This window comes from Protopterus annectens, chromosome 6.part0 (assembly GCF_019279795.1).
Source record: "Protopterus annectens isolate FY-2018-M chromosome 6.part0, PAN1.0, whole genome shotgun sequence".
Taxonomy (NCBI): Eukaryota; Metazoa; Chordata; order Ceratodontiformes; family Protopteridae; genus Protopterus; species Protopterus annectens.
In genome coordinates, this window is record NC_056737.1 from 871,908,156 (window position 1) to 871,925,011 (window position 16,856).

Genomic DNA, 16,856 nt, shown 5'->3' on the forward strand with positions numbered 1-16,856 from the left:
GTTGTCTAGATATGAAAACACTCTGAATCCTTGCAGTCTCAGGTGAACTGCTACTACTGCCATGCACTTGGTAAACACTCTGGGGGGGTGTGGCGAGTTCAAAGGGCAGTACTCTGAACTGATAATGACTAGCTCCCAGCCAGAAGCACAAGTACCTTCTGGATCGTCTGTTCATCTTTATATGAAAGTACATGTCCTGAAGGTCTACAGAGCACATCTAGTCATCCTTGCCCAGAAAGGGGAGAATGGACTGAACCATAACCACCTGAAATTTGGTTCTTTGAACAGTCATGTTTAGTTTGGAGAGATCCGGAGCTGGTCTCCACTACCCTGTTTTCTTTGGCACCAAAAAGAACCTTGAGTAAGTTCTGGATTTTATCTGGTCATGCAGGACCTCCTGGACGACTCTCGTCTAGCAGCTTTTGTATTTGAACTGCTGCTTCTTCCCTCTGACTAGGATGGACCAGTGGGGATTTTTCCTGAGATTGGAGGTGAAAGGGAAAAGGGTATTATATAGCCTCTGGAAATAATCTTCTGCACCCAATTATCTTTGTTATATCTAGCCAGGCTCTCTGGTGCAGGGATAGTCATTCCCCACTGTTACCAGGGGTGGACAATTGGGCCTCCTTTCAGGAGCGCTGGTAGGGTTGGTCAAAGAACGCTTTCTCTGGAACCCCTGGTTCTGCAGGCCAGTTCTGCCACGGGGGCATCTTCGTCCATTACAGTTTCCTCCTCTGCCTCTGGGGGAACCTCCTCCATGTGCATCTTGAAAAGGACCCTGAGAGATCTTGAACATTTTTCGACCACCTTGTTGATTCCTGGAAAAGGTTCATTGATGATCTGAAAAATGCACGCCCATTGCAGACAGGGTCTTTGTCTTTTTCACACCAAAATAGTGTCTTTTACTTTGGGGCCGAATAAAAATGTTCTGTCAAAAGGAGCACTGACGAAAGAAGACTTGAAAGCCTCCGCAAACTCACTCTCCTTATGGAAACGTCTGAACCCACTTTCCTTAAGGTTCTCTCTGCTACATGTGAGATCAACCTTATGGGATGAATTGGACATGGACTGTAGAGTCACCAGCTGGGAAGTAACAGATGCCTGAACTTTATCAGAAACAGCACCCAAGAGGTTATTTGTTAACTATCAAATCTCTCTGTAGTAAGCTGTGCCAAATAGTTCACAAACCTCAAAGCGAAGACCACTGAAGCATAGACATGCTTCCCAAATCTGTCCATCACCCATGACTCCCTGTTGGGGGGGATGGACAGTGGAACTTTCCTCAGCTAGTTCCTTCTTGGTGGCCACCGCAATGACCATGCCATTAGCAAGAACTCTCTTTCCTCAAAACTGCTTACCTGCAGGTGGTGCCATTATCCAATCTGGTCTGCGAGGAATGGGCTCTATGGTGTTAGGGTCTATCCATGCCCATGGTGAGATCACGTCAATGAGCTCATCAGCAGGCAGAGTCACCCAGGAGGGTAGAGGGTCCAGTACCAAAAGCCTCCAGGACAAGAGATTCCTCAGAGTTGTTGGACATCCAGCCACCTCTCTGTTTAAAAATTTCTAGGATGTTTCCAAAGGAGACATTTTCAGGAAATGATCGTGAGGACCATTAGCCCTCATCGAAACCTGCGTCTTCAGTGATGGATTCCTTCGGGGAGTCCTAGTGTTTTCTCTCGCATGTTCGCTTCTTAGGGACCTCCTCAGTGGGGTGCTCTGGGGAGGTATCAGAAAAAGGATATTAGAATACCCTGGGTGGAAGCCTGGAGTTCTGGTTCTGGCTGTCCCTGTGGAAGGAGATGGTGAGGCTCTGAGCGCTGAGACATCATGGTAGAAAACTTGAGATCCAAGGGGGTTGAATCCGGCTGAATTTTCGAGGCAGAAAATACGCTCTTTGCAGCCTCGAAGGCATAGCAACTTGGACAGAGAGAGCACTTTGGATCAGAGAAGACAAGCGTCTGAATTGTAAGCCTCCCTCTGAGGGCAAATACCTCAGAGGTGGAAGCCAGAACCAAGGTGTCTCAGTGCTGAGGCTCAGAGGTGCAGGGATGGCTTCAAAAACTTCAAAGTTTAATGCAGCACCTCGGATCAGACAGGCAGACTATGGCTTCAGGAGCTCTCCAGATTAGAGGGGACTGAAGTCTTCAGAGAAAATCCGATCCAAGCCAGATGGATCCGGACTCAGATCCAAAAACTCTGAAGCAACAGGAGTCAGAGAAGGAACCTGTAAAAGGGGAGTAGTAGATGTACAGATCTCCTGACCCAGAGAAGTAGGAGTCGCAGAACACCAATCTGGCTCTGCGCCAAAAGAATCTTCACCAGTTTCTCCATACCATCATCTGTAAGGCTTCTGGAAGAACGAGTGGAGTTTATTAATGGAGACTTGGGTCTTTCTAAAAATGGAGAAGTTACCCTATCAGGGATCGGATCCAGTGATGGGGAGTATCTTGTTCTAGGCAACAACTTGGCAGTCTGAAAGTCAGGTTCAGATTGCAATGGATCCAAAGAAGTCTGATCAGAGAGCTTTGTCTTCAGCAGATCCGACTTGGGTGGTGTTACATCCAATACTTTTTCCTTCGCAGAATCTTGAATTTTAGCCTTTTTTGGCTCTGGAGTTGACACCGGGTCCTTATGACACCTCTTTCTTGAGGAATCAGAGGCTGAAGAGGAGGATGGATTTGGAGAAGAGGTTTTAGAAATTTTAATCTTGGAGGAAAAACCCTCCAATATAACCTCTCCAAATGAAGGAAGAAAAGACATTTCAGTATCAGTTTATTTTTGCATTCTACTAATGCGCGAGGATTAAATCCATGGCATATAGAGCAGCCCTCCTGTAAATGGAGAGGGCCTAGACAACAGACACAAAGTGCGTGGGCATCTGAAAGTGGCAACTTGTGCCCACACTTTGAACACTTCTTAAATCCTGCTGGTTTACATGACACCATTAATCCAAAATAAGAGACACCGAATAACTGTCAACACTAGAATAACAGAGCAAGAAAAGTCTTTTTTTTTTTTTGGATAGAAAAAGAAAGAAAAAAGGGAAGGAAATACCAATAATGGTAATGGCGCTACAATGGTGTCAGAGAAAAGAAGATACTAATAGTATCTAATTAGTACAAAAAAAAAGTATGACAGATGGAAGAGATCAGAAACAACAAATATAAACATGCAGGTAAGAGGAGTAATAGAAAGTTTTTTAGGTAAGGCGTACAAAAAATAAGACACTTACCTGAAGGACGCTAGCGAGAGATGGAAGACCATCTTTTGCTTGAAGCGACAAACGAGATCTGGGGTAACTGGGGATGGTGCTTTGTGGGAAGCTCGAGAGTTTTTGGCAGCCATGAGTTTTAGCAATGGCCAAGTCAGATCAGAGTGATCCGATCCGAACCCATCAATTGAGAACAGAATGAAAATTGACATCATCAGATTCTCAGTTAACTTTCTATCTTCTTTACCCTTTGAAGGCTGTGGTGGTGGAAAACTAAAACAGAGCAGACCAAACCTCCCTTTTCTTGGGTTTCAGCTAATCCTAGATGATTCCCCACATTCTTCCAGCACTCCAAAACAACAGACAGAACTGATCACTGAGCCCTGGGGCTGCACAAAAGGCACCCCCCCCTCAGATGCCTGAAACTAATAAACAAAGCAGTGGGTCAGGAAAGCTCACTCCAGCCTAAACTATTTTATCCTCCCCAAGATTAATCACTGCCTCAAACCCTTGCACCACTTGTGAACAAGACCCTGATGCATGAGAACTCATTTACTAAACAGAACACCCCCCCCCCCATAATAATCTAAAATGTAGAGCAGTACCATAGATTCAGGATTTGGAGGTGCTTAGTCCTATACCACTTGAAAAGACATCATGAATCACTGTCAAAGGTCATGGATTTGCAGGCACCAGAAATAACTGTGTGCCCCCAACCCAAGCACTTTGTAGTCTTGGCTGTATCTTTGCTGTGAAAATGAAAAAGGAGTGGTGATGACATAAAAGCCATGAACAACTGAAATAAATCTGTGAATACCTTTCTTAAAGTGAATTTAGTTTTTCAAGAGGGAAAATAGGACGAGCTGTGAAGTTCAGTACAACAAATGCAAACTGAACACCTTTTTATACATTTAAATAGAGAAATTGTCTCTCATGTAATACCAATCCAACAGCCTCCTGGAACTTGAAATGTGACCATGTGGTAGAGAACAGTTAAATTGCAAAGGCTTGCTGAATTATTAAAAAAACCTTGAAGATGATCTGCAGCTACCACAATTACAACTCGGTTCTTATTTTCTTTCATAGGCCATAGCATTCTACAAGAGCAGTGAAATGTACTCACCTTCCAGACTTAACTGCTGTGTTGATGGCTTTATCTGCTTGGTTAAAACCTTCAGCAGAACCTAAAAATGCAACCATTACTATTTTAGAGATCTTTACCTTTTTCAAACAATTTACTTCATTATAAACTGCTTAGAACACTGACAGAATACTATGCATTTTACAACATGCAATAAAATTAAATATAAAACCTTCTATACATAACTGACAGTCTGAAAGAAAGCCTTCTTTAGTGTACAACTGTTGGGATATCTATTTTTGATCTCCCTCATGTGGCACAGACACTGGAATAACTCTGATATCCCCAACAAGGTACATTTTTTTGTAGCTCCTACATCTGGGATGAACACACCTCCTAACTAGTACATACTGTGATGTCATACCTCAGATTAGAAAGGCAAGTCCAGCCCCACACCCTCACCATTTTGACCACAATAAACTGAGCTAATTCAACCTGAAAGTCAAAGAAATAAAAATATAGTTAATTGTCCAATTTACAGGAAATCTATCCATTAAGATAGATGTAGTCACTGTCCAGGCACAAGGAGACAATGCAAACATAAAAATACCCTCTGCAGAAAGCCAATTTGCAGATAAATGAAGTGTCGAGTACACATTTGTTAGCCTTAACTTTGAAACATTTTACAGTGAGTAACCACCAGCAGAATAATCTCTAAACAGTAAAACTGCCTAGGAGTTCAGATCCAAAGACAAACAAGAACACTGGTCCACTCCTGCAGCATGGAGGAATCAAAGGAGGTACAACTCTAGAAATTAAAGTGGAAGTAATAAAGCTTTTTGAAATTTTGACCAACCAATTGGCAATGTAAAACATAAGACATTTCTGAAACAAGCACTGGAAAGCAGACAATCCTTTACATTCTCCAAAGGGCAGTTAAATTGCTCGTAGACAAAATGCAGCAAATTGTGATACAATGCAGTGAGCAAAATGCATGGATAAATTCAGCTTTTCAAGTCTTTCCCAAAAAGAGAGCAAAAATTGTCTGTTTTCTTGAACATGTGCTCCTGTTTATGAAGGACTCTCTTCCTGGGAGTATCCTCACAGAAAGAAAATAGGAAGACAAAGGGAGCAGAGTAAGGATAGCTCCAATTACTTTCTGGAGTTACTGTGACTTAATCTTAAGTGACCTGTTAAAAATACTGGTTTCATAACAAATGAGGAACTGCAGTGCAGAACCCTACACGTCCAGACTACAGCTACCAAGAAAGGATCTTAAATATACATTTCTGGATCAAAGCAGGTGGTTCAAACTTAAGGCAAGCAAGTCTGTCACAGTCAGTGTTCAAGTCAAAATAGTTTTTCAAAGGTTGGACAGGATGCAGCACACCCTTAATGGACTCCTTTACCAAAAGGTCTGGCGCACAGTTCTATCTTCCAGACTGAAATGTGCACAGATGCTTGAAAGATGCATCTGGGATAATGAATAACTAAGACCCAAGTCAAAACAGGTGTTTGAGAAAAGTAATGAACATCTGCAAACTAACCAAGACTGTATAGGTTACCTCACCACCTTAGCAGGAAACCTTTTCCATTTTGAAGAAGTCTGATGAGTACAAGACTTTCCAGAACCTTCAATTCTCTCTGACACTACTGTCTGTGATGAAACTGTGGGAGAACAGGATCTACAAGAGCAGTCATACCCTGAAGTGGTCAGCCACTTAAAGAACAATGTTCATCAACTCTCCCTTGTTTAATTGAAATATGCAGAAAAGTGGTGGAGCATATTCTTATGTGCAGATTATGACACACTTGAGTGTCCCATTTGTGAAAGACACTGACCAGACACAGACTGCTTATCCTCAACTCCAGAACAGCTGCAGAACTGTGAATGAGGGAGATGACAAGCATGTTCATATTCCTAGGGATATACGAACTGTGTAAGAAACTTCTCCGTGAGTTACCTACTTGCCAGCTACCCAGGTCTGTTCACATACCACACACCATTACCTAGTTGTCTGACTGGAGCAGAACAAGTTAAGATTTCCACACTCTTCCCCCAGATTTTGCAAGAAGAGAAACCACTTTGGCTTTAAGCTGGTGTAATGTAAAGCTCTCTTCCTGGGGCCTTCCACTACCACTGGTGAAGTTCGTAAGGGCTGAAGTAACTGGAGGAAGGGAAAGCCTATGCTGCTTTTGTGTGGAACTAGATTTCTGTCTGCAGCCTAGTGAAACACAGCTGACTCCAAATTACAGTACAGTCCATTAGGGTACGAAGTCTACAGCCACCTCTACTTTAATGTCAACTACTGACATGCTAAGATATGAGAAACGGACTGAATACAGCAGTTGCCATGAAGATAAGTAAAGAAAGTCCGTTTCCACTTATAAGCTGCAACCTTACCTAGGCTGTGCAGCCTATTATTTTCCTGGCTCTCACTCCAAGCAAGAATGGCACATTAAGTAAAAAATATTCACCTTTGTCTCAATAAAGGGGATCCTTTGTACTGGAAAGAGAGAGAACTTCTTCCAGTTTATAGTGACCCCAAGACCTGCAACAACTGAATAAGCCAAGTAAGGGTAGTTACAAGTGAGTTCCTTGACACAGTCATCAAATGTCAGTAATTCATGACGGCTAGCACTTGGGTAATTACTCTGGGCTCAGACAGCAAATCAAAATGCAACACTGATTAGTAAATGAAGACTCCTCCCTGACTGAAACAAATCTCCTGGGAAGATCCCAGATGTATCACAGATGAGACTATGGAGCATCTCTTACACTGCAGTTACAATTTAGGAACTTGGGATATTTTATCTGTAGTTCCAGAAATGAAGATGTGTACATCATCCAAAGCCACATACAGGGATGTCATGTGCCACAAAGACAGCACAAACAGCTTACAAGTAACCACATGCCCTTAATTCAAGAAAACTTGTGTGATTAAGAACTAGCATCTACATTGTTGGAAGTATGTAAAATATATTGGTTCAGCTTACAGGACCCACTGATAACCAGCTGCTGGACAGAGAAGCCTTCCACACACAGGACAGGCAGTATTGGTGACCTACCAGGAGGTCCTCCTATAGATCAACCGATACGGTAAAATGTGAAGGGCCCTTACCTGTAGGTCTTCCTTTATGAATAATTTGAATTAGGATAACCACAGGCTTAAAGGAGCCAAACAGTCATGTAATGAAGCCTCAAAGGAGATAATTCCAAGTACAGAGGAACAGACCAGGTTGGACTGCTGATGTCTCAGGCCAAACAATAATGTTTAGTGGAGGCATAAACCAACAAGTCTCATGGCACAAAAGTCTACAAATGGATGCGTTACTAAAAGAAGCAGTAAAACAGCCACACCCATGGATGAGTAGCCCGACAGCAGCATTTTCCAAAAGGCAGTCTGGCAGACCATGAAAAAGAAAAAATGTTGGCACTCCACCTGGAAACAGTTTGCTTGGTAGGTGCCATATCCTCACCTCAATAAAACAAAGATGATGCATTTTGCTTTTCTAAACTCAGTGAATTCACTTAGGCAGAACCTAAGCTGGAGATGTAGGACGGGGCTCTTTTCCCTACATGCTTCTGCCAGTACAAAAGATATGGGAAAAGAAAGGAATAAGTACAACCTGTAGAACTGAAGATAACGATTTCAGAAGGAAATGTAGGTAAGTCCTATCAAGCACCTGATCCTTGTTAAAGGCCAGATATGGCTCCCAAAAGATGAGAGACTGAAGCACAAAGACTAACAGGCCAAAGAAGGTCACAAGTAAAAAGCACATTCCAAGACACCAAACTCTAGGATACTGAATAACTGGGTTCAAATAGGAGATAGAAACATCTATAAATTATGAAGTTACCAGGAAATATTGAAGAACTGCCTAAGCAGTTGATGTTCTACAGTTTTGTTCACTGTATTTTAAAGATGGACAAAGTTAGCAAATACATTTCCACCAGAAAAAACAGAAACCCAGATTTTAAAAGTTGACCCAAGTCAGCACTACAGCCATGCTGACTGACAAGACCACCACAGGATACCTTTTAAGCCAAAGTGAAAACCATTTCTACTTGACAGAATGTGTCAATGTTTCCTGACAGCTTCAAAGTATTAAGTTAATCACAGACTCTTAGGCTGAAAAGTGTCTTGTTACTCCAGTCATAAGGCATTTCCATGTCTTCAACTGGAGAGGGATCTGTACCAAGGGACTTGAGATCTTGAAACCACATCCTTCTTGGCCAGTAAGGGATGATGAGCTGTGCCTCTTATTTTCCTTGAATTTTGTGATGAACTGCAGAATCAGAAGGGATGGATTTGTACAGGATTCTCCCCTGCTAAAGGGAAGGTGGGGGGAAAACAGCTTCCATCACTGACCTTCCTTGCTCTTCTATACCAAGCAAAAGAAAGGGAGGACTACATTCCTGTTACAGACAAGCCAAATTAACTTCAGATACCCTACTCACAGACTATGAAGGCTACCAAAAAAATCCTAAATCTTCAGCTTTAGCAGATGACTGCAGTAGTGGTTTATAATCATTAGCAAAATGCAGGTCTCCCTGACAAGTGACAGTTATGACCCTAATCTGTGGCCTACTGCCTCATGTCAATAAAACTGTGGACCCATTTGTTGAAGTATAACCAGGCAGATTACCTAACATTAAGAAAATCTCCAGAATGTGCTCTCTCAGGAGCCATTATGATCAGCACTGCACCAATCAGGTTGATGTGGAGCTTCTTTGCCAAGGAAACTACTTTTCCTGAACCAAGGAAGAGTTGGGATGAGCCCCCTTTCTTGCCAATGAAGCGTCAATTCTGAGGGCCTACAGCATCTTCAGCTGTAGGAAATGGACTCACAACTTGAGGTTTTATAGGCAATGATTACCATTTCAGATTCCCAGCAAATAGGGTTCAACACAGGACTTATCACACGAAGATTCTGTAGTTTATGAAATCTGTTAACACCTGCAACTGCAGCTACGTGTGAAGAACTGCAAAAATCATGGCTGCTGTGAAGACCACTCCTGAACCATTCTTTCTACTCTTTCATACCAATAAAAATCAGGATATCCTTGGCCTTCTCCACTAAGAATGACAAAACTGAAGGGTGTTTATCTTCACACAAAATCAATCCTCAGAGACATAGGAAACAACTTCTATCGGTTTACAATGACCTCTCCAAACTGTAACCACAGCAACATCCACTCCAGGGACACTACAAGGCAGTTCTTCAATGAGGACAGTCTTCTATTCATGGGAACAGCTTGAAATCCTTCTACATCACAGCTCTGCCAAAAAAGCAAATACACTTTCAAGCACTCAGAGCACAGAATAAATCCACTGACATGAACTTGCACTGATAGTAGTGTTCACCCAGAGAGAGAATCAAAGCAGCCTACTGTGCGGCTCTCACGGTGACATCTATCATGTCCAGTAATATTACACAAGTGTAATGTGGTAGTACTGGCATAACTTCCTCAGAGTCCAAATCCAATATATACCATACGAGATGTAATCTTATGAACTATGCAGCACAAGCAGAACCCTAATCTTGCACCAAAAAGGAAAGGTTTTAGTCTTTTTTGAAAGATGGTCTGGGCTCGCCCAAGTGAAGCTATTTCAAGGTGAGGACACCAACAATATAAGACAGCTGTCTGTGACCATTTTGATAACCCACTGGTCTTGCTTGTTTGCTTTTCAAGTCAAACAAAGCTCAGCAGAAAAAAAACACCAAGAGGCAGTTCTATACAGCAGCTGGAAATATTGCTGCTGGGTATGTGGTGTGATTATCCTTAGCAATGTAAATGGCACTGCCATGGAAAGATTATCTAATGCTTTGATGCCCTGTTATTTCTGTGGAGGGGTAGCCAGATATACAAGAGGATTTTGATAACCCACTGGTCTTGCTTGTTTGCTTTTCAAGTCAGACAAAACTCAGCAGAAAAAAACACCAAGAGGCAGTTCTATACAGCAGCTGGAAATATTGCTGCTGGGTATGTGGTGTGATTATCCTTAGCAATGTAAATGGCACTGCCATGGAAAGATTATCTAATGCTTTGATGCCCTGTTATTTCTGTGGAGGGGTAGCCAGATATACAAGAGGATCTGTGCAGTGGGCAGGGTGTACTCTCTTCTGGAGGTTATCAACCACAGCCAAAGAGAGTTACTGGTATTATTTACAAGAACATACCTGAATCTGCGGCCCACACCAAAGCATTAACACAAAATTACAGTAAGGCAAGTGTTGGCTCACTGTAGAACTCAGACATTGTCTCAGTCAATCAGCTATTTCTTAATCCCAGTTTAAGAGATGGCTGTAAACTTTTCTAACATTAAGCTAACAGGAACAAGCGGTAACAAAGATGCAGGAAAAGCAGACAGAATATAGCCTGAATACAGCAAAAAAGATCTCACTTACTTTGTCCAAGGCCTGTGGAGTCCGTGTCAGGGGACAAGGACACCAGATGGAGTAAGCACAGTCCCCATGTTGGGCCAACAGACTTTTTTGCCAGGTGTCAAAGAAGTCAGATGTAGTAAAGAGCCTCATGCTGGACTGAAAATATCACAAAGGAGTCCATGTTGGGATGCTTCTTGACAATCTCACCCCATCCAGTTTGGGACTCTAAAACATCATCTACTTTCCAGGGAACTGAGGTATGGGAGCCATCAGATGCAAATGTGTTGCTTATTGACAGGCTCCTTGTGGGAAGGATTACCCAAAGCTGCTGCTCCTCCCTCCTCAAATTCCTTGAGAAGTTTCTGGGTAGAAATAATGGGCACCACTGATCAGTCAATGGTAGAACTTCACAAACCTAAGGGTTTCTAAGAAAGAGGTGCCAAAAAAGTGAAAGAGCTGAACAGGAGGTTTCATTATCCTTATCCAATTCAGAAATATCTTCTCGATCATAATGACGTCTCCACAGAAAGCACAGAGTAAATACAAAGCTCAACCCGTTAGTTCTGGAGAGGGCATGTGTTTGTACACAACTGATGTGCATGTGGTTGAGAAGGTGAATGGTGGGTACTTGTCAAGCAACTGGACTAGTGCATAGAGGAAAAGTATCTTGTTAGTGTGGGGACTTGGAAGGCTTGCACTGGACTCTGCATTAGCAAAATGGAAATGTGGTATAAGGGGTGACTGGAGCCACGAGCGCATTGTCTTGAACAGGGACACAGAAGCTCTGAGGGATTGCATCACTTGCATAAGCAATAGCTGTACTGTTGCTAATGCCCATTGCTCACTGAAATCTACTTACTTGGCAAAGGACCAGTCTTGGTGTGCTTATGGACTAAAATGTACAGTTCTGTAAGTTCCAATTACTTGTAATAATACACGTTCATAGAACACACTGCCTTGCTAGCATATAGGCAGTAGTGACCTACTACTCTCCCACTGCCTGTCTGAGAGTTGTGAAGATCCAAACACCTGTCAGGACCATGACAGCCCTTCACACACGCAGGCAGAACCCTTTTATTTTTTAGGGTCCAACAGGAACAGCAGATGGAAAAAAGAAGTTATGTACTTACCATAATATTTCATGTGAGTTGTTCATCTCGCCTTCATTCTTACACACGGGTTCGGGGCTGATCCATCAGCTCCGAGTCGGCCATGTTCACAAGCTCAAGGTTTTAGAGTAGCTAGAGGCCAAGACCCTATCCCATGATGCTCTCTCTCTCACCTCAGATCTAGTTTGCTGATCCCAACATGTACAACATGACAACACATAATTGGTACTCCAGCCAGAGTAAGAAATCCTAGAACAAGAACCACCAGACTGCAAAGTCTTACTCGTTCGAGAAGCCTGGAGGGGGAAGGTGGGTGGGAATGTAAGAATGAAGGCGAGATGAACAACTCACATGGAACGTTATGGTATGTACATAACTTCTTTATGTGAAGTTGTTCAATCTTGCCGTTCATTCTAACACATGGGTAGCGTCCCAAACACCCTTAATCCTGGGTGGCTCACAGGAGTATATTCCTGAGGACAGTGGAACCAAAGGAAACCCTGTCCCTGGAAGCCCTATCTACTTTGTAATGCGCAAAGAAGGTATGAGGCTTAGACCAAGTGGCAGCTGCACATAAAGTGTCCAAAGGCAGCCTAGCCGCATAAGCTAAGGAAGTAGAAACAGCCCTAGTGGACTGCGCTTTCACGCTATGTCCTAATGGTTGATTCATGGAGGAATATGCAAATGTTATGCAGTTACATTTGGAAAGAGTAACTTTGGATACTGGTAGTCCTTTCTTGGTGTCAGCATGAGAAACAGAGTTGTTCTAATTTTCTAAATTCTTTTGTTCTGTCCAAATAGAATCTTAATTGCCTGTGAACATCAAATTTATGCAACATACTCCAACTTGTTAGAATGGTCATTGAAGAAAGTTGGGAGATCAATAGTTTGACTCAGGTTAGCTAACAAACATACCTTTGGAAGGAAGGAAGGGTTAGTCCTCAGTGACACTGTCAGGATGAAACACTAAATATAGGGGTTTGATAGATAGGGCCTGAAGTTCGGACACTCTGCGTGCTAAAGTAATGGCTACCAAGAAGACAGTTTTCCAAGAGAGAAATTTTAATTGGCAGGATGATGCAGGCTCAAAAGGAGGAAGAATAATCAGTGATAACACAAAATTCAGATTCCAGGGAGTAAAAGGTTGTCTAACAGGCGGTCTAAGATGAATGGTACCTTTTAAGAAGACCCTACATAGTCTGTGAGACATTAGGTTAGAACCTTACGATCAGAGGTGAAAATTCAAAATTGCAGCCAATTGAACTCTTATTGTGGCAGCCACAGCACCTTTATTAAAAAGCTTAGTCAGGAATTCCAAAATGCTAGCAATTAGGGCGACATACGAGTCATTATTTTGCAAAGCCCAAAAAGCAAATTGCTTCCATTTGCTGGCATACAAATTTCTGGTGGAAGCTTTATGAGAGGATACAAGGATATGCTGTACCTCCGAGGAGAAATCGTGTGACCTGGCTAAGTTCAAAACTGGAGCAGCCAAATCTGAGGGAATGAAGAGAAGGATGAACAGCCCCTGACGAATGTGTCAGTAGATCTGGAATTGGCTCCAGAATCCAAGGTTCCTCTAGTTGGTAGAGTCGAAGGAAGGGGAATCAAATCTGTCCAGGCCAAAACGGGGCTATTAAAATTACAGTCCTCCCCAAGGATTTGGCTTTCTGCAAGAATTTCAGAATCAGGGGAATTGGTGGAAAGGCATATAGGAGTCCCAGGGGCCAATCATGTACGAGTGAATCCCTTGGGCTGTCCCCTGGTGGGGAATTCAGGGCAAAGTAGCTTCTGTATTTGGCATTCATAGGGGATGCAAACAGGTCGCAGCAAGGCTGGCCCCATCTGCGGAAAATCATCTCCGCAACTTCGTCTTTGAGGGACCACTCGTGCATCATAATGGCTCTGCTCAGTTTGTCAGCGATCACATTGGATTTCCACGGGATGTGCTTTGCAATCAGAAAGCGGCCGGTGGATACAGCCCACTGCCAAACTCTCAGGGCCTCTTGACATAAGGGGTAAGAGTTGGATCCCGCTTGCTTGTTGAAATATCAGACCACAGACATGTTGTCGGTCTGGATCACAATCGTCCCCAGAGGTAGAGAGTCGTGGAAATACTGCAACGCCAAAAGTACTGCTCTCAACTCCAGGACATTGATGTGCAACTGTGACTCTCTGACCAGGTGACTTGGGCCATTCTTCCCTGAAAAAGCCCTCCCCCCCCCAACCAGAGAAGCATCTGTGGTCTCTGGGGCTGATGACAGGGGAACAAATGGGCAACCTACTGTTACATGATGGCTGGTCAGCCACCACTGAAGATCCTTTCTGCATGAATCTGTAATGATTATCAAGAATGACATCGGAAGCTGTTGGTAAGACCACTGGGTGAAGAGTAACCACTGAAGAATTCTCATGTGCATACGCCCCAGAGGAAGTGCTATGAGCGTTGCTGCCATGGTACCTAGTAGTTACAACACTAGAGAGGCTGGTACTTTTTTGCTCGTCAGAATATCTGATATCTGTTGTTGGAGGGTGAGTATTCTGTCCCTTGGCAATCTTACCAAGGCAGTGGTGGTGTCTGCTCTGATAAAGGAGATATGCTGCGATGGTGACAATGCAGACTTGTCGAAATGTATAGTTATTCCTGAGAACACAGACTGAGAGTGTGATCCCCGGATTGAATTAGTTGATACCTGGAGGTGACTGTGAGAAGCCAGTCGTCCAGATACAGAAACACTCCGATTCCTAGAAGCCTCAGGTGAACCGTAACCACTGCCATGCATTTGGTAAACACACTGGGGGCTGTTGTGAGACCAAAGGGCAGTGCTCAGAACTGATAGTGACTGGCTCCCAGCTGGAAACGCAAGTGATCTCTGGATGGTCTGGCCATTTTGATGTGATAGTACACATCCTTGAGATCTAGAGCACATCCAATCGCCCGTTCCTAGAAATGGAAGAAACAATTGAAGCGTGACCATCCAGAACTTCTCCTTTACAAAGGTGTTGAGTCTGCTGAGGTCACAGATGGGCCTCCAGTCCCACCTTCTTTGGAATTAAAAAGAATCTGGAGTAGGTTCCGGATCCTATCTGGTCTGTTGGGACTGGCTGGATGACTCTCTTCCTGCAGCCTTTGAATTTCTATGGCCACTTGATTCCCTGAGACTGGGTGGAACATCTGGGATTTTCCTTCGTACAGGTGGGGGTTCTGAGAACGGAATGACATAACCTCTGGTAACAATTCTTTGTACCCAAGAATCTTTTGTAATTTCTAGCCAGGCGTCTGGATACAAAGACAAGCGACCCCAGACTGCCTCCAGAGTAGGATAGTTGGGCCTCCTTTCAGGAGTGCTGGTAGGGCTTGCCAAAGAACTGATCCCTGCTGCCCTGGTTTTGCAGACCCCCTCTGCCGCCTGAGTGGCGTCTTCCATTATTACCCCCTCCTCTGCCCCTGGAGGAGGTTCACTACGTGTGTTCTGAAAAGCTCCTTGGGACTTTCGGAACCACATTTGTCCTCCATTTAGCCCTTTGGGGTACGGTCTAGTAGGGGTGGAAAAACAGAGTCCTACGGCAAATAGTCTTTCCATCTTGCTCACACCTAGTGAGGGTCTCCTTGACTTTAGGCCCGAAAAGGGACAATCCATCAAATGGGGTATTAATGAAGGAAGACTTGAAGGCTTCCGCAAAGGAGCATAAGCGCATCCAGGAATGTCTCCTAAGGGCTTTTGCTGGACCCGCTTCCTGACTCGAACCATCCGCTGCATAAGAAATGAGCTGCATGAACGAGGTAACTATGGAACTAAGGGTGTTGAGCTGGGCTGTCACCTTATCAGAGATACCTTCAGCTGTACTGCCCTGCAGAGTATCTCCAAGCTCTTTCAGATCATCTCTTTGAAGACGGGTAAAATGTGTCAAATAGTTGAGCGATCGCATAGCAAAAGTCGCTGAACTAAAGATTTCCCATACCTGTCCATAGTCCTGGAATCTCTATTAGGAGGATGGACAGGAGAAGAGGATTCAGACATCTCTTTCTTAGCAAAAAAAACAAATAAAGCACTAATAAAATAAGTAACAAAGGGCCACAGCTCCAAAGGCAAACCAAAACTTTAATCTGTGAGCGCTTTCGTTCACTCAAATCAAATGAACTTCTTCAGACTAAAGGTCTGAAGAAGTTAATTTGATCTGAGTGAACGAAAGCGCTCACAGATTAAAGTTTTCGTTTGCCTTTGGAGCTGTGGCCCTTTGTTACTTATTTTATGATCTCTTTCTTAGTGGCCACCGCCACCACCATGGCATCAACCGGCACTCCCTTGGTAAGGAACATTTTGTCTTGGGGTAATGCAATAAATTTGTTGGGCCTCAGAGGGACAGGTTCCACAGTATCAGGAGACTCCCATGCCCTTCGAACAATCAACTCTATTAGTTCATCAAAGGGTGAAGTCACCTAGGAGGTGGAGGGCTGAGAGTGAAAGGCCTTCAGGACCACCGACTCATCATCAGTAGGGCTAACGGACTGCCAGTCATCCCTCTGCATAAGGACTTCAAGGATATCAGCAAAGGAGATATCCTCCGTGGGGACCCCAGGGACCCTTCTGACTCCACTAAATCGGTGTCTGATGTAATAGACTCCTGTGGGGAGTCCAAATACCTCCTGTTGCAAAGCTTCTTCCTGGGAATCTCATCAGTGGGAGCTTCCGGTGAGGTCTCAGTAGAACATGGGTCACCCAATGGGGCTACCTGAGGGTCTGGGTCACGACGCTTTACAGGGACCAGTGATGCACAGGTAGAAACGGCACTTTAGGAGAGGAGAAGAAAGGTCCTGATGACGTAGCAGTCTTGGAAGACATAACCCTCCTCATAGCATTGAAGGCTCCACTGCTCCGATACGAGGAAGCAGCTGGTTCCGAAGAAGATGGCAACCTCCCTGGCGCTGACACAGTGGGCTCCAACCCAGAGGAAGGAGCAGAGCTCATCCGCGCTGAAGCTCCAAGGGGAAGGGTCGTAACCAACCCATCGGTTTGATCCCCCGGAGACGATCAGAGAGTGTCGGCTCCCAGACTCC

The 16,856-nt window shown here is 44.0% G+C and overlaps 1 protein-coding gene across 1 annotated transcript in view; it reads right to left on the reverse strand.

Moving 5' to 3' along the window:
- DYNC1H1 (dynein cytoplasmic 1 heavy chain 1) overlaps nucleotides 1-16,856 on the reverse strand; it is a 3,754,902-nt gene that overhangs the window by 393,615 nt on the left and 3,344,431 nt on the right. Inside the window, exon 79 of the mRNA XM_044073590.1 lies at nucleotides 4,338-4,398. Within this exon, the coding sequence (XP_043929525.1) occupies nucleotides 4,338-4,398 (61 nt within the window). The remainder of the gene's footprint in view (nucleotides 1-4,337; nucleotides 4,399-16,856) is intronic.